The 26,957-nt window shown below is 36.3% G+C and overlaps 1 protein-coding gene across 1 annotated transcript; it reads left to right on the forward strand.

Moving 5' to 3' along the window:
• Positions 1 to 615: 615 nt before the first annotated feature.
• On the forward strand, positions 616 to 26,957 carry LOC310731811 (carboxypeptidase Q-like). Its single transcript, XM_083551689.1, has 8 exons — positions 616 to 724; positions 5,749 to 6,187; positions 6,355 to 6,562; positions 6,647 to 6,854; positions 19,542 to 19,653; positions 20,973 to 21,064; positions 21,961 to 22,162; positions 26,402 to 26,957. Exons 1-8 carry the CDS (start codon positions 698 to 700, stop codon positions 26,560 to 26,562), a joined length of 1,449 nt encoding a protein of 482 aa, XP_083407815.1. The 5' UTR covers positions 616 to 697; the 3' UTR covers positions 26,563 to 26,957.

A 26,957-nucleotide genomic window follows, 5' to 3' on the forward strand; every position in this document is an offset into this window, starting at 1 on the left:
GCTGGGTATCATCAGCATAACAGTGGAAGCTAATTCCATGCCTTCTAATAATATTTCCTAAGGGAAGCATGTATATTGTGAAAAGCAGGGGTCCTAAAACTGAACCTTGTGGCATGCCGTAATTAACTTGCATCAACCTGGATAGCTCTCCATTTAAATCTACAAAATAGTAACGATCATACAGGTAGGATTTAAACCAGCCTAATGCCTGCCCCTGAATGTCGGTGTAATTTTGTAAGCGATCTTGGAGAAGATCATGATCTATAGTGTCGATTGCAGCACTAAGATCTAGTAAAACTAAAAGAGAGATGTAGCCTTGGTCTGAAGCTAAAAACAGGTCATTAGTGATTTTAAATAGTGCAGTTTCTGTGCCTTTAATTTTATTTGAGAATCCTTAAGATTCGTTTAATGTAATGACTTTTTTAGGACATAAAAAATTAATGTGGACCTAAAATATGTAGCAAAATGTAATTATTAAACACTTAAATCTTATTTATACTTGTACTTTGATTTAACTCAAATAATAATAATAATAATAATAATAATAATAATAATAATAATAATAATAATAATAATAATAATAAATGTTACTGATGTGCGCGATGGAGACACGCACGTGTCCCAGCGGCTTGCCGTAGCACTGCGCGCTCTCAACGCTCTGAAAATTGAGGAAGTGAAACTGTCTGATAAAAGTCATATGATCTGCCTGTCCAATGTTAACAAGGTTTGTAGAATTAAATATACTGATTGTTTTTATGGAACAGAATATACATAGATATGAAATTGTAATGTATGTTTAGCTGAATTAATTCATTGTTCCGTAAATAGATTATAACACTACGGCGAGGGTGCGTTTTTTTACCTTTTACCACCTACTTGATGTATAATGTTTTTTCTATCATGTATTACTAATCAGTATATTTAAAAGTGAAGTGAGTAATGTGTGATTACAATCAGCATTAGAAGCGTTTGAAGCATCAGTGTGTACAATGTACCTTTGTTTTAGTTTCTGAAGAGGCGAGCTGTCAAGAAAAATAAATGTGTCAGAAGAATAGATGGTCAGGGTTAGAGTTGGTTTGTCAAAAGGTCATGAACCGGCTGGACCAAGAGTAAATCACGTTACTTTAAAAATAAAATAAATAAAATAATAATAATAAAATAGTGACGGATGGGTTTTGCTCATATTACCCATACAGTGCAGAAAGTATTTACAGTGCTTCACTTTTTCCACATTTTATGTTACACCATATTCCAACATGGATTAAATTATTAATTTTTCTCAAAATTCTACAAACAATGCCCCATAATGACAACGTGAAATAGGTTTGTTTAAAATCTTTGCAAATTTATAAAAAAAATAAAAATAAAAACCAAAAAACCACATACAGGTGCATCTTAATAAATTAGAATACTGTATTATGGAAAAGTGAATTTATTTCAGTAATTCAACTCAAATTGTGAAACTCTTGTATTAAATAAATTCAATGCACACAGACTGAAGTAGTTTAAGTCTGGTTATTTTAATTGTGTTGATTTGGGCTTACATTTAACAAAACCCCAACAATTCACTATCTCAAAAAGTTTTAATACTTCATAAGACCTATATAAAAAAAAACATTTTTAGTTGGCCTTCTGGAAAGTATGTTCATTTACTCTATGGAAGTCCAGGTTTCTTTGACAGTGGCCTTCAGCTCATTTGCATTTTTTGGTCTCTTGTTTCTCGTTTTCCTCTTGACAATACCCCATAGATTCTCAGTGGGGTTCAGCTCTGGGGAGTTTGCTGGCCATTTGCATGCACACCAACACCATTGTCATTTAACCAACTTTTGTTGCTTTTGGCCATGTGGGCAGGTGCCAAACCCTGCTGGAAAATTAAATCAGCATCTTTATAAAACTGGTCAGCAGAAGGAAGTATGAAGTGCTCTAAAATCCTTTGGTAAACAGGTACAGTGACTTTGGTTTTCAATAAAAACAGTGGACCAACACCAGCAGATGACATTTCACTCCAAATCATCACAGACAGTGGAAACTTAACACTGGAACTTCAAGCTATGAGCTTCTCCACCCTTCCTCCAGACTCTAGGACCTTGGTTTCCAAATGAAATACAAAACTTGCTCTTATCTGAAAAGAAGACTTTGGACCAGTTCTTCTTCTCTTTAGCCCAGGTAAGACACCTTTGACATTGTCTGTGTTTCAGGAGTGGCTTAACAAGAGGAATATGACAACTGTAGCCAAATTCCTTGACACATCTCTGTGTGGTGGCTCTTGATGCCTTTACCCTAGTCTCAGTCCATTCCTTGTGAAGTTCACCCAAATTTTTGAATAGATTTTGCCTGACATGCCTCTCAAGGATGTGGTTCTCTCAATTGGTTGTGCCTCTTTGTCTTCCACACTTTTTCCTTCCACTCAACTTTCTTTAAACATGCTTGGATACAGCACTCTATGAACCTCCAGCTTCTTCTGCAATGAATGTTTGTAGCTTATCCTCCTTGTGAAGGGTGTCAATGATCGTCTTCTGGACATTTGTTAGATCAGCAGTCTTCACCATGATTGTGTAGGCTGGTGAACCAAACTGAGGGACCATTTTGAAGGCTCAGGGAAAGTTTGCAGGTGTTTTGAGTTGATTAGCTGATTGGCATGTCACCATATTCAAATTTTTTGAGATAATGAATTTAAGAGTTTATGTTAAATGTGAGCCAAAATCATCACAATTAAAAGAACCGAATACTTCAGTCCGCATGCACTTAAATTGATTTAATACATGAGTTTCACAATTTGGGTTGAATTACTGAATAAATTAACTTTTCCATGACATTCGATTTATTGAGTTGCACCTGTACATAAGTATTCACAGCTTTTGCTATGACACTCAAAATTGAGCAAACAAAGATTTAACGCTTCGGCCTGAATGCCAAGTGCCATGTCTGAAGGAAACCAGGCACCGATCATCACCTGGCCAATACCATCCCTACAGTGAAGCATGGTGGTGGCAGAATAAAGCTGTGGGAAAGTTTTTTTAGCACCTAGTCTAGAAACTAGTCACGATCAAGGGATAGATGTATGCAGCAATGTAAAGTCATCCTTGATAAAAAAAAAAAAATAATAAAATAAAAAAAAAAAAAAAAAAAAAAAAAAACAGACTGGGGTGACGGTTCATCTTCTAAGATAACAAAGGAGTGGATACTAGACGACTCTGTGAATGTCCCTGAGTGGCCCAGCCAGAGCCCAGAATGAAACCCAATTAAAAATCTCTGGAGAGATCTGAAAATGGCTGTGCACTGACTCTCCCCATCCAACCTGATGGAGCTTGAGAGGTTCTGCAAAAAAGAATGGGAGAAACTGCCCAAAAATAGATGTGCCAAGCTTGTAGCATCATACTCAAAAACACTTGAGGCTGTAATTGGTGCCACACAAATTACTGTGCAAAGGCTGTGAAAACTTATGTACATGTGACTTTTTTTCTTTTTTTCTTTTTAATAAATTTGCAAAGATTTTGAACACACACATTGTTTATGTTGTCATTACGGGGTATTTTTTGTAGAATTTTTAGAAAAATAATGAATTGAATCCATTTTGTAATAAGGCTGTAAAATAACAAAAAGTGAAGAGCTGTGAAACATTTTCTGGATGCACTGTATTTCATTAAATTGAAAATAATCTAGTTATTTAAAGATATTGGTGGTGGAAAAGGTAATAGTTGGAAAATAAAGATGGGCATTACAGTGGATACAGAAGATGCCAGATTTGGTCTCTGCTAAATAAAGTCCTTGTTTTTTGACATCACAGGCCTGGATCCTGAACTTAGTTTGTTTCTTTTGCTTGGCATTGTAAATTTTTGTTATTGAGGTATCTGTTATTCCGTTTGTTACTTTTGATATTGATTGGCCACTACACAGCTTTGTATACAGCTGATGGATGTAAAGTGCTACAATGTGAAGCATTTTATTTTACAAAGACATCAATAAACTAAATATTTAAGCTTTTACAGTATATGACCTAGTATATACAGTGAGGAAAATAAGTATTTGAACACCCTGCTATTTTGCAAGTTCTCCCACTTAGAAATCATGGAGGGGTCTGAAATTGTCATCGTAGGTGCATGTCCACTGTGAGAGACATAATCTAAAAAAAAAAATTCAGAAATCACAATATATGATTTTTAAACTATTTATTTGTATGATACAGCTGCAAATAAGTATTTGAACACCTGTCTATCAGCTAGAATTCTGACCCTCAAAGACCTGTTAGTCTGCCTTTAAAATGTCCACCTCCACTACATTTATTATCCTAAATTAGATGCACCTGTTTGAGGTTGTTAGCTGCATAAAGACACCTGTCCACCCCATACAATCAGTAAGAACCCAACTACTAACATGGCCAAGACCAAAGAGCTGTCCAAAGACACTAGAGACAAAATTGTACACCTCCACAAGGCTGGAAAGGGCTACGGGGAAATTGCCAAGCAGCTTGGTGAAAAAAGGTCCACTGTTGGAGCAATCATTAGAAAATGGAAGAAGCTAAACATGACTGACAATCTCCCTCGGACTGGGGCTCCATGCAAGATCTTACCTCGTGGGGTCTCAATGATCCTAAGGAAGGTGAGAAATCAGCCCAGAACTACACGGAAGGAGCTGGTCAATGACCTGAAAAGAGCTGGGACCACCGTTTTCAAGGTTACTGTTGGTAATACACTAAGACATCATGGTTTGAAATCATGCATGGCACAGAAGGTTCCCCTGCTTAAACCAGCACATGTCCAGGCACGTCTTAAGTTTGCCAATGACCACTTGGATGATCCAGAGGAGTCATGGGAGAAAGTCATGTGGTCTGATGAGACCAAAATAGAACTTTTGGGTCATAATTCCACTAAACGTGTTTGGAGGAAGAAGAATGATGAGTACCCTCCCAAGAACACCATCCCTACTGTGAAGAATGGGGGTGGTAGCATCATGCTTTGGGGGTGTTTTTCTGCACATGTGACAGGGCGACTGCACTGTATTAAGGAGAGGATGTATTGCGAGATTTTGGGGAACAACCTAATTCCCTCAGTTAGAGCATTGAAGATGGGTCGAGGCTGGGTCTTCCAACATGACAATGACCCGAAGCACACAGCCTGGATAATCAAGGAGTGGCTCTGTAAGAAGCATATCAAGGTCCTGGCGTGGCCTAGCCAGTCTACAGACCTAAACCCAATAGAGAATCTTTGGAGGGAGCTCAAACTCCGTGTTTCTCAGCGACAGGCCAGAAACCTGACTGATCTAGAGAAGATCTGTGTGGAGGAGTGGGCCAAAATCCCTCCTGCAGTGTGTGCAAACCTGGTGAAAAACTACAGGAAACGTTTGACCTCTGTAATTGCAAACAAAGGCTACTGTACCAAATATTAACAATGACTTTCTTAGGTGTTCAAATACTCATTTGCAGCTGTATCATACAAATAATTAGTTTAAAAAATCATACATTGTGATTTCTGGATATTTTTTTTTAGATTATGTCTATCACAGTGGACATGCACCTACGATGACAATTTCAGACCCCTACATGATTTCTAAGTGGGAGAACTTGCAAAATAGCAGGGTGTTCAAATACTTATTTTCCTCACTGTATTTAATAAACCATCACACAAATATTAATCTCTGCATCAGTATCAGCAAGATGCAAAATTCTGTTTAGTACCTGATGTTCTACATTTAAAATATTGTTTAGTATTCAGATGGCAAGTAACATTTTCTTTCTTTTCCTGCCTACAGATGACAGAAAGGATATACAACACTGGCCTACTGACATTTCTTATTCTGATTGGTAGTTTATTACAGTGCTACTGTAAACCACATGACTACAGGAGTAAATCATTGGGAGATGTATCCAAGGAATTATCCGGTTATTCTGGCATTGCCCAGAAAATAATAGACCTGGCTGTGTATGGAAAAGCTCAGAACCGCTCGTATGAACGACTTGCAGCGCTCACAGATGAAATTGGAAACCGAGTGAGCGGGTCAAGGAATCTGGATTTGGCTATCAAGTACATGTACAATGTGTTGAGGCAGGATGGACTGGAAAATGTACATCTAGAACCTGTGAAGATCCCACACTGGGTAAGGGGACGGGAGAATGCAGTGATGGTTCTTCCACGAAACCACACCTTGGCAATCCTTGGGTTGGGGAGTAGTGTTGGAACTCCCAAAGGAGGTTAGTAGTTTGTGATTGTTCAAGCGATTATTTGACAGAATTGCACCAATACGCATTGCTATTTACAAGAAGCAAACATGCCTCTTTACAATCTTTTTTCTTGCAAAAAGAAGACTTCTTATGACATTTCCAATACATGGTTTGTTCTTATTCTCTTTTTCTGGCAGGTATTGAAGCTGAAGTGTTGGTGGTTAAGTCTTTTGATGATTTGAAAAGAAGGGCGGGTAAAGCTAAGGGGAAGATTGTGGTGTATAATCAGCCTTTTGTTAGCTATGGGGAGACAGTGGCATACCGTGCTTCAGGAGCCTCAGAGGCAGCTAAAGTAGGAGCAGTGGCTTCACTCATTCGCTCCATCACCCCATTTTCCATCAACAGGTCTGAAGCAGTTGGATATAATAGATGTTTTACCATGATGAATAGTCACTTTACTCTCTGACTCATTGTATGTACCTGTTGCAGCCCCCACACTGGGTGGCAGTGGTACCAGGCAGGTGTATCTCCGATCCCCACAGCCTGTATTACGGTGGAAGATGCTGAGATGATGGCCAGGATGGCACACAGAGGCACAAAAATTGTGCTGCATTTAACTATGGAGGCTCAGCATCTTGAAGACGTGGACTCCTTCAACACAGTGGCTGAGATAAAAGGCAGTGAACACCCAGAGCAAGTAAGTGCTTAAAGGCTTCAAACATGGTCTTAGACTCTGCTGTGCTCCATAACTCCCTAGTTAGTGACCATTTCACGTGTATATGACGTGTGCTTTTGCATGACTCACCAGCAGCCTCTGGGAGCCAATTATAGAGTGATAGCAGAAGTTGCCCTTTGACTACTCATGTGATGTCAGTTTTGTGGTTTCTCTTGAAATGGTGATTAATGTTTTAGAGAGAGATTTTTGAGCCTAGATGAACACAACAGGATGCCTTCAGCTTTCAACCAATTAACAGAATAGGATAGCTTCATATTGCCCACTGTGCATTGACAATTTTAACATTGAAAATGACAGAACTCTCCATGACTCTATATTCCAGTGAGTAAATTGTTAGTAAAGGTTAATGTCTGATGGCTGTTTCGAGGTCATAATACCAAAAGTTGAACAGTCCTGTTAAATTCTGTAAAAGTCCTAGTACATTAAACTGCTGTTTTCTACACACAGTATTGAACATAGTCTGTTTTTAAAAATCCTAGTGTTCCAGGCGAGCTCATCTGTTTCTTGTGATGATAAATAACTAAAAAGAATTGTAATTGTCCTTCAATACAATATCTGCATTAAAAGTAATTTGAATATTTTTGTATTAAGACAGCAAGAAGGAAAGGATGCAGTTATGTAATACAGTGGGGAGAGGTGATAAAGACCTGATAATCCTGATTGTTTACAGACCTTGGCTTTGCCTTTTCTCAAACATTGTGCTTCTTGCACTTGCAAAATACACATTCATGCATACAAGTATGCAGCCACTGATTGTAGAAGTTACAGTGAACATTCATTTCAGTTGCTGATTCTTTAAAATCACTGTCTAAAAGATAAAAATAAATAATAATCGTAGTAAAAATGCTGCAATGAAAGTTCCCTTACTGCTGGATGATAATCAGTGATGACAGTGATTTTCACATTGGTGTGTTTTTACCTTTAAAAGCTCTTTTTTTTTCCATTTATATTTTAAATTGTGGTCAACCAGTCATTTCTTTTTTTTATTGGTTTTATATTTGACCAAGTCTTTTTGTTTTTAATATATCTTTTTTTATCTAATTGTATTTTGCTAGCTCTTAAGTATAATTAATAATATGGTCAAAGAGAAATATGGTTATGGTTGTTTCCCTCTCCTTTCTCTGAGTCATGAGACTAAATGGTAGAGGTCACATCATAAATGTAATGTACATGCCTGTGCATAAAACACAGAGCACGTACAATTGCTTTTTTCTTTGTTTTTCCTTTAAAAGGATATTATTAGAAAACCCTTAATGACAATGAATCATCTCACAGATGTCATCCTAGAGATGATCTGTTGTCTGAGGGAACATGTACTCACTTGCGACTGCACACTCAATTTTTTTTTTTTATAGTTTTTTCATGTCGTCAAAGGACATAGTGTTGTCCAAGACTTGCGTAATACACTTCAGTAGGAGGTTGTGTATTATGGTCACCATACAGGCTTCACACCTTTATTTTCCTGTATTTAGAGCTGGGTAAAGTTAAGTCTCCTTTTTCTCAACATGATTATTAAGGTTTTCAGTCATCCAGGTAATCTTCGGAAATTTGACCTTTGCAATTGGGCTTTGTTACACAAAATTGTGGCTGAAAATGTTTTTAACCATCAGAAACCAAATGCAAGGCGTGCAAATGTTTGAGAAATGCCTCAAAGATTTGTGGTCATTCAAACTGGGATTTTGTCAAAACAACAACATTGTCCGACAGGAATATCAGACTGACGAAGCAATGGATTGAACAGGGCAAAAGCAACAACATTGTAGTAGTAGTAGGAATGTCTGTAAATATTATATTTCGCATTGACACCAAACTAGAAGTGAGACAAATTGATATGTCCTGTCTAGAGCAGTGAGAAATCATCATTTATACACTGATCAAGCACAACTTCTTCATAAATGCATATCCCTACTGTTTCCTATTTCTGAAAGTTTATGAGGGCACACTCTTGACAGTAAATAAGGACACCAGGGAGTAATCACACCATCTAAAACCAAATTAATAATTGTTTCTGACTATTAATATAAATATATAAGATCCATTTATATACACTGATCAGCCATAACATTAAAACCACCTGCCTAATATTGTGTAGGTCCTGCTTGACTGAGGCATAGACTCTGCAAGACCTCCAATATTGTGCTGTGTTATCTGGTTTCACACGTTAACAGTTGATCTTTTAAATTCTGTAATTTGTGAGGTGGGGACTAAAGAAGGGTCTAAATTTCTCAAGCACCTTCCACAAAAGCTCTGTTAGACTGAGATGTGAATTTTAAGCCTAAGTCAACACTTTACATTTTTTTTATATGTTCCTCAAAGCAATACTGGACCATTTTTGCAGTGTAATACAACACAAGTGATGCTCACATGCCTGTTGTAGGTGCTTTCAGTGAGGGACGGCGCTCATGACTTCGATTGTTCTGCGGCTACACAGATTATACAGGCTATAATGCACTTTGTGTTTTAGACACCTTTCTATCTTAGCCACTGAAATACCTAAGTGTACATTTTCATGCTGCCAGTCTCTTGTTCTACCACATTCCAAAGGTGTTAAACTGGATTCAGTTCTGGTGATTAGAAAGGCCACTGGGGAATACTAAACTCACTGTGATGGCTCAAATTGGGTTTACAAATGACTTTTCCTTTATGATTTGGTGCAATATCATGCTGAAAGCAGCCATTAAAAGATGGTAAATTGTGGGCATGAAGGGCTGCACATGGTCAGCCACAATCTACAACTGGGCAATGGCATTTAAGTGATGATTGTTTGGAATTAATGGGGCTAAAGTGGGCCAAAGTCAATCACCGAACCATTACTCCACCTCCACCAACCTGGACTGTTGACACAAGGCAGGATTTATGCTACTAATGGCAAATTCTGATCCTACTATCTGTGTCCATCACCAGACCAGGCTACATTTCTCTAGTCTTCAATTGTCCAGTTTTGTTGAGCCTGTCACCCACTGCATTCTCAGCTTTCTTTTCCTTGGTGACAGAAATGTATCCCGACTTGGTTACTGTAGCCTTTCTTTCAGCTTGAAACAGTCTGGCCATTCTCTGTTGACCTCTATCACAAACAAAGTGTTTCTGTCAGCAGAACGGCTACTCACTGGATGCTTTTTGTCTTTAATGCACGATTCTGAGTAGATTCTAGAGACTTGTATGCGAAAAGGAGATCAGCAGCAACAGAAATACTCAAACCAGCCAACAATCATGCAATGGTCGATTCACTGAGATCACATTTTTTCCCCATTTTAATGATTTACTTCATGTAAACATAACTTAGAAATACTGGACTGGATCTGCATGATTTTTTGCTGTTACACAATTAGCAGATTAAATAATTGTATGAATGAGATTGTGTACAGGTGACCACCAAATAAAATATTTGGTGACTATATCCTGTAACTTTACATTAAATATGTTCATTATACAATACTCAAACCTAATTTTAATGTAATATGTGGACTGTTATATAAGTGAACAAAGATGCAAATCCACTAAGAATAATTTTATTGCCATCAGATTTTGTGTGCACGTGTGTGTGTGTGTGTGTGTCTGTGTGTCTGTGTGTGTGTGTGGGGCACGACATCCGTCATGGATGTAAATAAGAAAGGTGCCTGTTTGTGGAGCTCCAGTGTGGTGTTTGCTGTTCTTTTTTTAACCATAGTGGTTGTTTGCAGTGTTTTTATTGCATGGAAAGCTTTAGCTTTCTGTCACAGGCCTGCTGTTGGTTGTGGGGGGATTTAGGAGAAAATTTGACCTGATGATTGAAGAAGCTTTTCTTTCATGATCTCCCACTCATCATTTTTATTTTAGGTTTATAACTTTTTATTCAAGTTCCAAAGGATAAATTGTTTTAGTGAATTTAGTATTTTGTTTACAATGGCAAGATATAGATGCATCTTTGAAAAACCTCTTTATTATTAGGAGGAAGATTGTCATTTTGAGTAATAGTAGTTATTTTGTAACTGTCATGAGTTATAATACATTATTAATGATAATCAAATGCTGCATCACACAGATCATGTGAAAAGCAATGGTTCACATTTTCTGGGATTTTTCTCCCTTGGTCAAGTTCCTTATGGTCACATGTTTGCTCATTCTAGTTTAAATAACTCACACTTACACTTAGTACATGGGGATAAATATGATGTTTGAGCACATTATTTCTGTTTATAGGCTTCATGTACACCAACTTACCTTTTCATATTGCAACTCCAGTAAACATTAGGGCCACAGTAATAGAATAATTCTAGAAGTGTTGAAAAAGTAAATGTGACTTTTGATGCCACAGTATTTTCAAGTGTCATTATTATTACTATTATTATTTAAAATTAATTAATTAATTAATTAATTAATTCGTTTATTTGTTTATTTGTTTATTTTCCTATTTCTAATTTTGGTCTTGGCCAATCAACACCAAGGTATCCCCAGTCACACAACTGTAGATGGAAATTAATGGTTGCTTTCTCTTAGACATGAGATGCATAAAGCCAGTCTTACCTTTGTGAGTTGCTGTAGTGTAACATAAGTAAGGTGTCAGAGGAAAGTTCTAGGTGCCCCTTCCTCACGTGTGAGTTTACCGACAGCCATGATTGACAAATGTTGCTGTGATTGACAGTAAAATGAGTGTATTTCACCCCTCTCTGACAGTTTTTTCTCTCTTAAATTCCCATTCATTAAAAATTGTGGCACCGTTAAGAATTAGACTTGTTATCTTTGGACAACTGGCGAATGCTTTCCTGCTATAGAAGATTAATCTAATTTCTGACAGCATATTTCTTATGTAGAGATCGACAGACAAATGACAAGAGTGTTGTTTTCTGTGTTTATTCGTTTGTTTTTCAAAACATTTTAAAAGGTAAAATCTTTGGCTCAACTTGAATAAAATGGCTGTGATATTTGCAATAGCTTGTGAAAAAAATCCTCTAAACTTCAGGTGATGTGACATGGAATGACCCCTACTCTTTATGGTGCTTTGCCATCCTATATTATCCCATGTGGTGCCAGTTGGGTTGTAGTTGGAGATGTGTGACAGTCATGCTGCCCCAGTCTGCAGTAATTACAGATCCACAGACAGTTCCTCCCCCACAGTGATGGAGCTGAAAGCCCTGCTGGAGAGCACATTGCTAGTTGATTAAACATAGACATGGTCTGGAAAGTTCGCACACACCAACACACACACACACACACACACACACACACACACACACACACACACACACACACACACACACACACACACACACACACACACACATATACACACTCACATATACAGCTTGAATCATCTTCATAGGATGAAGGGTGGTGTCTCAACACAGGAGTTTTAGATCCACATGTTTTCTTTTTTTCTCTTATGCAATTTTATGGCCAAAGGAAATGTTGAGGAATGTTTAAAATGTTAATGTTGATACAATTTCTACCACTTTTGCATTCTTTAGTATCATTTTCATTGAACCTGTTTAGATAGCTCTCATTAACATTCCACAAATGGCTTTCCCTTATAGCATGGAAGCAGTAGTTACGCATTAGTTCCATTTTTCCTCAGATTCTTGTTCTGAATTGACAGTAGTGGAACTTGATGTAGACTCCTGTTATTGTAGCCCATTAACCCAATGTTTAGAGTGTTGTGTGTTCACATTGATTGCATATATAAGAGTCACTGTAGCCTTCATGTTGTCTCAAACCAATCTGGCCATTTCCCCTGACCTTTTTATCTAGATGTTTTTTTTGCAATGTTCTGTATAAACTCTAGATATCTGCCATGGTCAAAGTCACTGCAGTCTTTTTCCCCATTCTGATTGCTGGTGTTAGCATTAACTGATTTTAACCTGTATTTGTATGATTTTTAATTAGAGAAGAACCTGTTTAAAATCTGAAGAAACGTACTGTTCGTACCTGGTTCTTAATTAACCAGTGCATTTCTAAATGAGATAGCATGCTAAAAATATATATTTAAGACACTTTGTATTCCTTGCACATACAATTTTATTATCTGTCTGGAATGACAGTTTGTTTTCAGTGAGTTTGGAGAATTGAGCTGAAAGTTTACACTGCTGTTGTCTTGTGGGGTTTGCCATGTCATATCCATTTATTTCTTCAGGCAGCCCTATGTCCTATAAATAATGCATCAAGCAATAATAAAGCATTGTGGCACCAAACAGCATCTTCATGACCACCAGGGAAGATTGGTAGCTTCAAGAACATCTTTAAAAGATTTCTCAAGCCTTTTGGGTTTTCATCATGTAAGACTTTTTAGAGAGATTTAAGGCTGCCAGTTTTGTAAGTGGAAGACGTTTTAAAATATTTGAATAATAGGAAGTTGTGGATAATGGGAAATCTATGTTTGGGTGTTACTTATGAAAAGCTATACACTGTTGCTCTCTGTTGAAGCTCAAATGTTAAATACAATAGCTTAAGTGTTACACTTCTAACTGAAAAGACTAAACTCTGGATTAGGAATGTAAATGTTCTCTGCATGAGATTTGATGAGGTTTAGACTCTGAGCAGTGGTCTGTGAATGTCCCAATATAGCTGCTTGTTAAGTTGAAAAATAAAATAATGCTAATACCCAGACACATGCAGTTGTTTTTCTCAGTATGAGTATTATATGCTCGTGACATCAGCAGTTAGACATTGGTTAGCATGTGCTCAGTAGTGTCTATCTTATCTGGATTTAAGCACAGTTGAATTATTGTTTGTTTTTATCTATTTTAATCTTTTTTTTTCTGGACTCATATCTCAGTGATGTTCCTGCAAAATTAGGTTTTGGTTTTAAAATGGTCAGACACTCTAATAGCTGCATAGTGTAATGTTTTTAACCAGCTTGGGTTTAAATGCCTCTTCACTAGATACAGCAGTATGGTCGGATACACAGAAGGTACATAGTTATTTAATGCTGGTGTCAAAACCACATGAGTCTGTTTTCAGGTCATTTCATTTGAACACATTTCTGATCAGGGAGCCAGTTTCAGCAGTGACAATGTTAATGTCCATGACTGTACTTTGCCCTAGTTAATGTGACACTGCTTGTGTAAGACAGGACCATTTATCATTAAAACACATAAATCCTATGCACTCTTTCTTTATGATGAGTAAGTTTTTTCTGCTGTTATAACCTTATATTCTGTCATGAATTCCCCTTTTTCCAAACTTTGCATTATATATCCAGATGGTCTAAATGATGTATGTTGTGATTTTATTTTTTTTGGAGTTACAGCACACAACGGGCAGCTCTTAAATAAGGGTCAGTGACCTCTGTTCCAGATTTATGACATGCTTGCATTTAGCGTTTAATTTTTTTTTCTTTTTTCTTTCAAGATGCATCTTTTTTTTTGGATAGTTGGTTTAATATCTTTAATCAGATTGAAAAAGTGTGCACACTACAGGAAGATGTCAGGGTGTTTTCTGTGTGTCTGTCTACAAGTATATTTTTGATGGGTTTTTCTATAATTGTAGATTCCTGTAAACATTCACTGTCAATATGTGAGGAAATGGAATGTCTGCTGGATGTTTAGATATGTCCACCAAATGCTTTTTTGGGTCTTTTTATGTTTATTTGCTTTCTAGCAGACCAGAAGTCCCTCCCACACAGCGGCTATGTGTCAAATGTAGAAAACAGTTTGGACAAATTGGTGAATGTTGTTGTCTGTGTAATGTGGATAACATGGTGTGCATTATAAGAGGAACAGGTTTGCTAAGTCTAATTTAGTGAGTTCAGAAGACATTTTTATTTCATGTCATAATAATAAAAAAAAAAAACAACATTTGCCTAATTTAATTTATTTATGCTGTGATATTCCTCAACCAACTATCTTTTGTGGATGTAAGCAATTCTGTATCTGGTATGAAATTTTTATTTAGATATATTTACAGCATCTAAATAAGTGTCTTTATAAAAATCTGTGTTTTTTCGTAAACAATTTCTTACTTTCATGCCTCAGTGGGAGGTGGGATCCTATTTTAATTTCGGACAATTAGTATGTATGTTATATGAACTGATGCTGGGACATGAATAGTATTGTAGTTAGCGGAAAATTTCTTAATAGGGTTGCGAATCTTGTTCACATTTGTGACAGCTGTGATCAAATCACACAGCAGGATTGTTTTGGCAACACTTGGGAATATGTATAGGGTATTAGTTTTAGTATTTTGTTTTATAATGTGAAAATTAATAAAATATTCTCAGTCATCCAGCTGTAGATATCTGCGAGTTGAGTCATGTCAACTGGACTCCTATCTGGTTAGAAAGTTAGTTCCAGGAATGAAGAAGCTGATCGGATGAGTGGTGAAATATATCGATCTAACCAGATAGAAGTTTAGTTGACATGACTCAATTTACAGATTATCATTCTTGACTACAAAGGTTACTTGGTGCCATTTCAGACAGACGTTATAACAGAACATGTTGCCATGTTTTTCATTGTTGACTGCAACACTGTGTTGCAACACTGTATGTTATATATGTACTATATGCCTTTATTCTCTTCAAAGTCCTAATCTCTTTACATTATCACATATACATTGATTTTCAGTATAATGTAATATGATTTAATCATTTCTTTTTGTTATGACATCAGAATGCAGTGAAACCTGTTTACATTAAAAAAAAAAAAAAAAAAATATATATATATATATATATATATATATATATATATATATATATATATATATATATATATATATATATATATATATATAAAATCATAATTAAAATATAAATATTTAAATATAAAAATCTATTTCAAATGACTTTTAAAAAAGGTAAATGCACTGTATTGTGTTTTCTTTATGTTTTAGTTTGAAATGATCCCAAACTTTGGAAACATTCTGTTGTGTTCTTTGGCCTGAATCTTCTCACTGTTTTCTCCCCCGTCCTCCATTTTTCTTTCTGTAGTGTCTTCTGTGTTGTATGGAAGCCTGTAAAAAAAAACAAGCAACGTTCGCCTAATTCTAATTAATTTTTTTATCAGAATTGCGACATTATTTCTCGCAGTTGCGACTTTATTTCATGTGAACATCCAACATTTCTGGTGAATCCATTGGTAACCGTGTTGTCAGCCTGAAGTTTGAAGCTGTTGGTGTATGAACGGGGCTCCTCTGCTTTATCTGCCTTGTTCCGTCTCCTCCAGAGCTGATTGTTACAGAGTTTTCTCCAGGGATCGGAGGCTTTGTTTGATACCATGTGATTCTATTAATTGTGGCCAATTTCATTTTCAATGTGTAAATCTTTCTGGCACGATAGAGAGGGGTGAAGCTGCCTGATTGGCTTAAACAATCTCGAAATTAGGCAAACTTTTTAATGTGGTGTAAAAAGGCTTCCATAGTGTTTACAGAGTGCAACAGAGTTTAGTGGGTGGTGCGTCAGTAATAATTGTCTCCCTGTGCTCCATGTGTAGTTAAATGGGCCAAAAGGAGTATAGTCCATAAAGTAAACAAACAAATAATTTTCCTCAAAGTTTTTTTTGTATTCGGATTACTCGAGTTACTCAGGGATTCGTTTCAGCCTTAGTCATAATATAGAATATAGAATAAAATCATTCATCAGGCAGTTCAGCTTGCTGCGTGCTTCATTTATCTGCCTAATGTTTGTGCTACTATACATTCTCAGCAGTGTCTGATTTATGCAGTTGCTGTTTCCTGGCTAGAAAATCCCAAGGGTTGTTTTACTTTAATAAAGATTTTCAGTGGCTGTCTTGCATTTCTCATTATGAAATAAATCATGAAAATAAGATGCCCCATAGGAGCAGATATCAAGGAATCCTTTGTTCATGATTGCCCCTAGCAACTCAACCTCAAAATAAGATGAATGTGTCAGGAAAATAACTTGTCCCTATGTATACTTGGGACAAATACCAAGGGCAAAGTTGTGACTAGAGCAGACCTGGCAAACTACGGCCCGTGGGCCACATCCGGCCCTTTGTACGTCCCTGTCCACGTCCCTGTCCGGCCCGCGTGAAGCCAGTCATAAATTACAGGGATGAACCGAAAATTCGGCCACCGGAAATTTTCGGCCGAAATGCCTAAATCACCGAAACAACACGGCAGAAACACAATTGTAATGACGCAATAAAAAAGCGCAGCCAGCACACGGTTATCTGGATAAGAGCCAACATGTCTGCGGTGTGCAGAGAGCGATTTGCAAAACATGCAATGCTAAAATTTCAAGAGGGGGTGTATCTGCAAATAGTTTCTCCAAGTCGGGTTTAATTTATCACCTGAAATCCAAACATCCCGATTGCCATTCTAAATAAGAGAAGAACGCGGCAAAGAAAAGTAAAGTCAATCAGAGCATGCGCGTGAGTCTGTAGTGGACGTTTTTGAAAAGGCAGGAAAGTTTTCCAGTGATGGTGCCAAGGCAAAAGGCATAACACAAAAAATGATGCAATTCATTGCCTTAGATCAGTGGTCACCAGTGGCTCGACGGATTGATCTTTGAAACATTCCCCGTGGATCCCGAAAATAATAATTATTATAATATAATATTATTTATTACACGGTTTTTCTTAATGCTGTAGATTAGAACCTTCCATTCACTTGAATGGGCTTTCAAACGTTCGGCGGTCAATTATTTTTGTTTAACAGACCCGTTGCTAATAATAATTGACCGCTGCCTGTCTGTCAATACTATGAATGGTAACAAATAAATAACAATAATTTATAATAAATAAAACACTTTTGTAATTGATTTATTCTTTGAATTGCAATGCATTGATTTTAGTGAGGTTAGTACTAATTTATAGCCATAAATGCAATGGTTCTAAAAATTGACAATCTTTTCTTTTGGTGTTTCGGTTTTGGCCTTGGTTTCCTCATTTTTGGTTTTTGGTTTCGGCCAAGAATTTTCATTTCGGTGCATCCCTAAAATATTATCGTTTGTGTGGCCCTCTGACACAATCCAGGTTTCTCATGTGGCCCCTTGTAAAAATTATACCTGGACTAGAGGCTTATAAATTGAAAACATCGAACTTTGAGACACATGATAATGCATTGGGTTTATGTCAAATTCAGTAATAGGGGAGGTAGTAGCTAAGTGGTTAAGGCTCTGGTTTACTGACCGGAAGGTTAATGCTCGTTATCGCCAACCTGTCACTCTTGGGGCTCTTAAACAAGGCCCTTATAATCATGGCTGACGCTGCACTCTAAACCCCAGCTTTCTAACACTGCTAGGATATGTGAAGAAAGAATTTTACTGTGCTGCAAAAGTATGTGACAAGCATTAAAAAAGCACCTTTAATAAATACTTTATTTATTAAATAACTTACATTCAAGTATTTCCTCATAGTTGAAGCACTGTATTTTTTCAGCACTGGTTTAACGTGAGGATGTAATTTCTAATAACAGCATTGTTTAAATATTTTTGGTTAGTCTAAAGATGTTAATTAATTTTTTCTAAAGTTGTTTGGTAGACCAAAAATAACCAAATACCAAACCAGATAATTGAGTTCAAATAAAAATGTGTAATTGTTTTATGAATTGTTTTATTTCTTGCTTTATGAAATGTTTTTTGTTTTTTTTTCCAATTTTTTTCCAATTTTTTATTTTTTTTATTTTTTTTGCATTCTTGGGAAGAAATTCTTCTTTAAATTTCCTGACAATAAAAAATTTTCATTTCAGAGGAAATTTCTTTTTTTTGTTTTCTCGGTAACATGACGTTGATTTTTTTTTTTTTAGTCTTAACAGCATGAAAAGAGTGGAGAAACTGTTTATAGTTTGTATTACAGGAACTTGATAACAGGAACTAACTTGTCTCTTAGCTGTTCCACAACATTAAATATGATTAAATGTATAAAAAATGTATAAAAAAAACCCCTCTTTAACAAATAAAGTTAGTTTTGGCAGTTGTTGTGGTATTGGAGTAATTAAACCCTTTGAGTAGTGTTGTTGAAAACTTTGGGGTGGTAATATCATAGTACCCTGTGTCGATTATAACAGCATGCCCCTTCAAATTTTACTCTTTACTTAGAGCCCTGCCTGGAGACAAGCCTATAATTAGTATATCATCCTTACACTTTATACTGGCTTTTAGAAAATAAGTGTTAGTATAATGTTATTATATGTTAGCATTTATCCTATTTTCTGTTCTCATATCTATATCTGTAGAAATCAAACCATTAGTCATGGGAAGTTCTTACTTCTCCTTTGGACTGAAGCAATCAGTACATTGAATAAAAAAAGTTCAGTATCCATAACCACATGTAAACAAAACTTAAACTAAGACCAGAAGTTGGCATATTGGGTTGACTGGTACTGACACAATACCTCTTGGTTTGGTACATTTAGAGTTTTTTTAATGCTTCCTGTGTCCACAGGAAGAGAGTTAAAAAGAATGTATTTATATGCAGAAGTGTATATCTGCATGCTGGCATGTATATGTAAACCGTGAGCATTCATAATATAGAAACGGTAATTTTACATGAAGAGAAAGAACAGTGCAAGGCTGCCATGGCTTTTTGGGTTAAGCAAAAAATAAAGGGTAGACTGCCAGGCTTAATGGTCAAAGAAGATATAATTGTCAAATCATGAGCAAAAAATGTATATAGATAAATATATATAAAAAAAAAAATCAATAAGAAAATAATTACTAGCAAAATATTAATTATAGTTATATATTAACATATATTTATATGTTGATGTTCTTTGAAGGTTGTTTTGCTGAGTGGCCATCTAGACAGTTGGGATGTAGGACAGGGGGCTATGGATGATGGAGGTGGAGTGGCTATTTCTTGGGAAGCCTTGTCTCTCATCAAAGACCTGGGTAAGAATCTGTTTGCATTCTGTTTGAATTGCACTCCTGGGACTCGGGAATGATAAAAACGCCCAGTAAGCTACTGCTCTGCATTTAATTGCATGTTTTTTTTTAACCATTACAAAGTCTGAGAATGTTGTTTTGTAGATTTACTCTTTCCCAAGTGAGTGTGTCATAATTTCTGGCAGGAATATAACTGCAGAATTAATCAGATTTTTATTTGTAATCACAAGTTTTGGCTTCACTGATAATGAAACTAAATAACTTGCAATATTGGTTAGCTTTAAATCTTATTACTGGTGTAAGTAAAAAGAAAATCCTTCTGCAATCATTTTTTTTCCCAAACAACAGTTTCATGCATGGTTCTGTTGAACTCTAGATTTACACTTGGTGCCAGCTTGCATGTAAGTCAACGTTCTTTTACAGTTGTTGAGAAAATACAATAGTGCAATCTTAATGTCTTGAAATGATGAAAGAAATGAGTCATATGTAGTCTACTATGGTTTATATTTGTTACATATGGCTGTTTTTTTTTAAGTGTAGAAGCATCCTTTCAAGAAATAATTAGAAGCATTTCTTGCTTCTTATGCTGAAAGAGGAATGATAATGAAATATTAATTAAATGTCTTCCAAAATGTTGCATAATTGGTTTAGAGAAAAAGAAGTTTCTTTACACCAACTGTTTTGTAAGTTTTCTTTTTCAAATTTTTTTGATGTTTAATTTAATATCAGGACAATTTAGTGGCTGTAGTGCTAAACGTTCTTTCATTATCTTCTAGATGGAAAAAAACAAAGGCTATGGTTAAAAAATTTTGGCAGGATTTTTTGCAAATAAAAAATAAACTGAAACTGTTTTCTGGCAAAATGATTTAGTAATTGTGTATGCCATTTTATATGCTTTTATTAGTATTTCAGGCCATAAGACAACTGCAATATAAACTAAAGCTTACTACATATATCATACTTACGGGTAACTATAGGTATTGTGTTTTTGACGTCTTCACATATTATAACTTGAATACCAGCCTTCATTTGTATCCCATTATTATTACAAATTACTTTTAAAATATAAGGCCATATTATTTAAATACAGTGATTCTGCTGATTCTACAGATTTTTAAGTGCAACCAAAGATAAAGGGTTGGCCATAATGCTAAAGCTGCTAAAGGTGGCATGTGATGCTCTAGCCTGTTTTTTTCTTGTTGTTGTTTTTTTGCCATAGAGTCATTCTTGGACTCTTGAGCAAAATGATTTTGTGTCATTTTACTACTCATTGTAGAGTGATATGATCTATAGTTGGCTAATACTTTCTTATTCTTGATCTGTAGGATTGCGTCCTAAGAGGACACTGAGGGCTGTTCTGTGGACTGCTGAGGAAGCAGGCGGTGTGGGAGCTTTGCAATACTACAATCAACACAAAGTATTTATATTTAACTTGTACAATTAATTATGTGATGTGAATTATGTAAATGATGCTCATACTCACCTATTGATCCATGACATTGTTTTCCCCTTTGGTCTAAGAATTTCCACCCACTAGTTAACTCTCATATCATGATCTTTCAAACTGGTGAAGATGAAGGCAAACGCATGCTTCCCTGAATGCACTCTTCATTCAAAGCACTCTATCTAGACAGTAGGTTGTAGATGCCCACAGCTGGTTTGCATGGTGTTGATTGACAGGGAAGAGAGACTAATGCCATCCCTTTCACCCAGAGAGCACAAGCAATTTTTCTTCCTTAACTCCCAGCCACAGATAGCTGTGAAATTGTTTTTATTGATCTTTTTCCTTTTAGGTTATTTTCTACATTCACTTTTATTGAAGTAGCACTCTACGTTCTCCTTTTTTTTTATCTTTCCATATTAGATGTTTTAAAATGTGAAGCTGTTTTCATGATTTTTTCAAATTTAAACCTGGGCAATCAATCCAATACTATTTTAAATTTCACCAATTTCCCAAAAACAGTTTCTCAGTGGAACAATGTGAAGGTCAGTGTCTAAATGTTCAGAATGTGAGACCTTGAGCTTTCTATTGCAGAGCATTAACTTGAAAGTATTCCCTTGGCTTATTTAAAACATGTGAATATGTTCATGAAGACAGCATGTGGCCTCTCTGTTGTTTTCCTCTGATATTGAGGAGTAGTATCAAGAATTCTCTTGATTATAATTTAAACTAGCACACTGTCTAATGAATAATAATGAAGACTCATACATTGTACATCAATTTAACAATGAAATAAGAGCTTAATGATTGTTATGTCACGAAAATGTAATCTTCCCCTTATATCTTATCGTCTAAATTCTAATGTTTTACAGACAAACATTTCCAACATTAACCTTGTGATGGAGTCTGATATGGGCACATTTGCCCCTGTTGGACTGCAGTTTACTGGAAGTGACAAAGCCAGAGCCATTATGAAGGAAGTAATGAAACTGCTGGCACCCATTAAGGTAACATCGCTAGAGAAACATGGAGAAGGAACCGATATAAACATGTGGATGCAGGCTGGTGTACCAGGTCAGTTGAACATTTGTTAACATGAGCAATTAGGTAATTGTGCAGTCTGTTTTTTAAATGTTAAAATGACATTAGCTTATTCAGAGTCTGTCTATCTATCTTATTTCATAAGGACAAAGGTTTTTGGCAAGATGTTCCACTAGATTTTGGAGGTTAGATGCTGAGATTTGGGACCATTTAGCCACAAGGGTGTTAGAAAAATCAGGTGCTGGTGTCAGATGAGAATGTCCTGGGTTGCAGTCAGTATTCCAAAGGTGTTTTAATAGGGTTAGGTTCAGAGTTCTATAGCAGGTCACTTAAGATCTTGATGGAGCTCCCTGGGGCAGTGACATCCTGGAACTGGTTTGGGACTCCTAGTGCAAGTGACGGGAAAATGTAATGCTACTGCATCCATTAACATCTTATACAATTGTGAGCCTCCAACCGTGTGGTACCACTAAGGTGCTCCAATACTTTTGCTTATTATATATGTAAGTCCATAATGAATTATGTTGCTTAATTTAAAAATTCAATCCTCTAAAGCAGGGGTGCACACACTTTTTCAGTGTGTGAGCTACTTATAAAATTACTGTCAAAATTATCTTTCTACTATAAAAATGCATTAATAAATATCTATTTTTTTATGTCATGTGATCTACCCACACTACCTTTGCGATCGACGTATTGGGCACCACGGCTCTGAAGAATCCATTTTGCCTATATTAATACTGATTTAATAAATTCTGAGTTTTTATGTTTGATTATACATATAATTATCGGCAAATGTCACCGATAATTTTTTTAGTGTGTATAAGCTAGAGAGTTTTTTATTTTATCTGTTTGAAAAAAGCATCAGGGGCATCAGGGAGTTTGTGTAATTTATTCACTAAAGAACTGAAATTAATTGAGTTTAGGCAAGGAACCATAAAATAACTTTCATAAAATGCTTTAAATACTTTGGGAGAAACTGAGCTTTTCTTAGATTCACATGGATGCTGTTAGACCAGCACATTGAAGAGCCTTTATTCAAGGTCCAAGCACATTTATACTTAACAGACACAGTGGAAACACTTTTCAGACCTGCATCAGTGCTTTCACTGCTTTATGTAATAAAGTTTGAATTTGAGGCACTCATGGAAAAGGTAAATTAGAACCTACCCAGTGTTTTTATTATCTTACATATTTGATTGAAAGTTGCTACCAGCTAACTGGGTTTTACTAAAAGTGCCTAATAACTTCAAAGCATACGCAGTATAAAATCGGATTTTCCCTATTTTCTCCCCAGTTTGGTCACTTGCCAATTTCTTTCACTAAACAGCTCTCCCTCATCACACAGCAGCTACCAGCTGCGGAAGGGGAAGGCCAGCACATGCTTCCCAACATGTAAAGCCAGCAAGCACTGTCTTTTGGAACTGGAGGAAAACTATCCTCTTCTGCCATACATGAACTCATAAATGTTCATGGGTGTTGTGTCACTGTGATTGACAGGGGAGAAAGAAAACCCCACCACCCCACCAAAAGCAAGGTGAATTTTGTGGCCAGAATTGCTCCCCAGGCTCCTGGTTATGGCTGGCCATATTACTGTTGGGATTTGAATTGTACGATTTGTATTCTGCTGATTTTTTGTTAGTAAATAAATAGAATGAGACATCCTGAACATGCTTAAATGTTATATGATATTTCTGATAGTATTCCTCAGAATATCTGAAAATCCTTTGTTTTGCTATGATGCTTTTCTATTTAGCTTTCCCCATGCTAAAGGAAATTGTCTTTCTTTTTCGGTTCTTATCAGTCATGTTGCCATGACTGCAAATTAACTTGTGTTTGGCTTGATGGATTTGTTTCATGCTGTTTGGCTTTAGTCATGGCAAAGTCCGCTCTGTGAAGTAAAGTACAAGTATTCTAAGGGCTGAGCGTTAATGAACTGCTGTACAAAATGCCATTCTGCTGATAGCAGATAGATAGCCATGACATCAGTCAGTGTCTTTTGGAAAATGTTAAGTGTAAAAGGTCAATGAGGAAATGTATAGAGACCACTCTGCAATGGTTTCAAACCAAAATGTTTAAACAAATGAGTCACACCAACATCCAGCTGTCCAAACATGCACAACCCTGTAGAGTGACTCTACAGTCAAGATGGATTTTTGCACATTCTCTGTGTGAATATATTTTATATTTCAAGCATACTCAAATGTTTTTCTTTCAATGGGGAACAGCATCTCCTGTTTTGCAGCAGTAAATATGAGCTGTTGTATCTGCTTATTTATTAGATCATGCTAAGCTGGATTGGAATTTGTTCAATGCCTTGTTAATTTAGTGTAGTTCTAAAAACACCTGGACATCTCCTTTCTTAATGAGCACAACAATTTATTCCACCTCTGGACTATTTCTTTTTCGCTGTGCAGATACAGCTAAATTCGCTGTTTTTAAAGCCTTTGACTGTTTGCTGCATTTCCTCAACAATAGCAGAGGGATAGCTGAGGGTTCTGGATGAAGAGATTCCCATCTGGAAACAGTACAGAAACTGGAGAACTCTAACTACAAACACATGTGCTTTTGATGGCGGTTCTTCCATTTTCCAATTCATTCTTGAAATGAAAACAATTGAGTAAAGAATAGAAAATGTTCCTCAAACAACTTATATCAGGACCTGTGGGGGGTGTGTGTGTGTGTGTGTGTGTGTGTGTGTGTGTGTGTGTGTGTGTGTGTGTGTGTGTGTGTGTGTGTGTGCGTGCATGAGTGTGTTAGAGAGTGAGAGAGAGAGAGAGAGAGAGAGAGAGAGAGAGAGAGAGAGAGAGAGAGAGAGAGAGTGGTATGTTTAAGGTTTGGTTCCAAAACAAGCATTACAGTGTAAAAGGATATATAATGAATATGACTATGGCGGCACATATCGGAAACCTTTTGATGATTGTTGACCTTTCAGTCATCAAATCCTTTAACTGAGGGCTTCAGGCACATGACGTGCAGCTCAGTGACTCAAGCAATTCTGAGAAACAAAATTAAAGCCAGCAGATAATGTCCCCTATGTGAGTACTGGAACATGTCTTATGTTTCTTTGCTATACATTGGAAACATTTAGGTCTGAGATCAAAAGAGGATTCTGAGAGAATAGATCTGAATTTAAGATGGCATTAAATAACACTGAACAGGTCAGCGAAGCCAACAGCAGTTCGTAATCAAAACATTATAAGAGCTATAAAGAAAAATCCAAAAACAACAGTCAGTGACATCACAACCACCACGACAACCTCCACAGGGCAGGGGTGAAGGTAACACAATCCACTGTTTAAAGATACTAAAAGAGCAGAAATATAGAGTCCATGCCTTAAGATGCAGCTCACTGTTCATGAGTAAAATCTGAAAGCCATATTAGAAACTACAAAAAGAGATAGATAGAGAAGCTATAAGAATTTGGGACCAAGACTAACCTATTTCAAGTGTTAGAAAAGCCAAAATGTGGAGAAAGTAAGGATCTGCTCATAAAGGAAAAGCTTACAAAATAATCGGTTATGCATGTTGAAGGTAGTATGATTTCTTGCAATGGTTATTGACTTATCTTGTATTTCTTCCATTCTTAAATTATCGCACCAACAGTGGTCTCTCTTTTACCAAACTTTTTGCTGATGGTCTTGTAGCCCATTCCAGCCCTGTGCAAGTCTATAATCTTGTCCCTGATGTCCTTTGACAGCTCTTTGGTCTTTCGCATGGTGGTGGAGAAGTTTGAATGGAAGTGGTTGATTCTGTGATGGGTGTCTTTTAAACACATAATGAGGGACAGGACTAATTTGAGTGTGTGGGAGTCAGAATTCTTGCTGGTTGGAACCACATTAAATACTTATTTCACTTGATCAAATACAAACTAATTTATATATAATATTAATTTATTATTTCTTTCTGGATTTTGTTGTTGTTATTTCTCAGTCTGTTAAAATTAACCTACCATAAATATTCTAGACTGTTCATTTCTTTGTAAGGCGATAAACTAACAAAATCAGCAGGGGATCAAATAATTATTTCCCCCACTGTATATGTAAAAATACTTCATAGAAAGTATAGTTCGAAAACTTTTGCTCACCTAAACATTTAGATTTTTTTTCATTCAGAGGTGCCTAGTTTCCAGGTTCAATAGAATTGAAAGAGTGATAAACAGTAGGTGTAGGTTAAACTGTGCTTTTTGCTATGGGTATGATTTGAAATTTGGGTTGCACTGTAACTTAAAAATCGATTAATCTAATTTCATTCCATGTTTCTCTTTCCTAGGTGCTAGCCTGCATACAGCAGACAGCAAGTACTTCTGGTTCCACCACACTGAGGGTGACATGATGACCGTGCAGAACAAAACCGAGATGAATCTCTGTTCAGCTGTGTGGGCCGTGGTGTCATATGTTGTGGCAGACCTTGACGAAATGCTTCCCAGATAAACTTTTCTATCACTAAATATTTCCACTTGCCAAACATAACAAAAAGAATTTGAACGGAAAGAGATGGGTTTATTTAGGCTTTTGGAATTTGCGTTTAATTTTAACAACACTGGTTTTATGTTTAGGCACTTTTCAATGAAAAACAATGCATATGAAAACCACTGTGTACCAATTCGTCTCTCACCCATAAGCCAACACAACTCTACACAATCAGACCTTTTTTAACAGTTCATTTTGATTATTTGTTTTTTGATTTTTCTAATTATTTGGCTTTATACAAATGAGTCATTTATACCCTGTGTATATGTACATGTAGTAAAGTGAAAACCACTACGTGTTTTTGTTAGATATGTAATTTGTCATTTTATTAAATTGATATACAATATCTCACAAAA

This window comes from Silurus aristotelis (assembly GCF_946808225.1).
Source record: "Silurus aristotelis genome assembly, chromosome: 1".
NCBI classification, from domain to species: Eukaryota; Metazoa; Chordata; class Actinopteri; order Siluriformes; family Siluridae; genus Silurus; species Silurus aristotelis.

Coding starts and splice junctions, on each gene's coding strand:
- LOC310731811 (XM_083551689.1), top strand. CDS start 698: ATGATCTGCCTGTCCAATGTTAACAAG. Junction 6,188..6,354: donor TGTTGGAACTCCCAAAGGAG/GTTAGTAGTTTG, acceptor TTTTTCTGGCAG/GTATTGAAGCTGAAGTGTTG. Junction 6,855..19,541: donor GCAGTGAACACCCAGAGCAA/GTAAGTGCTTAA, acceptor TGTTCTTTGAAG/GTTGTTTTGCTGAGTGGCCA.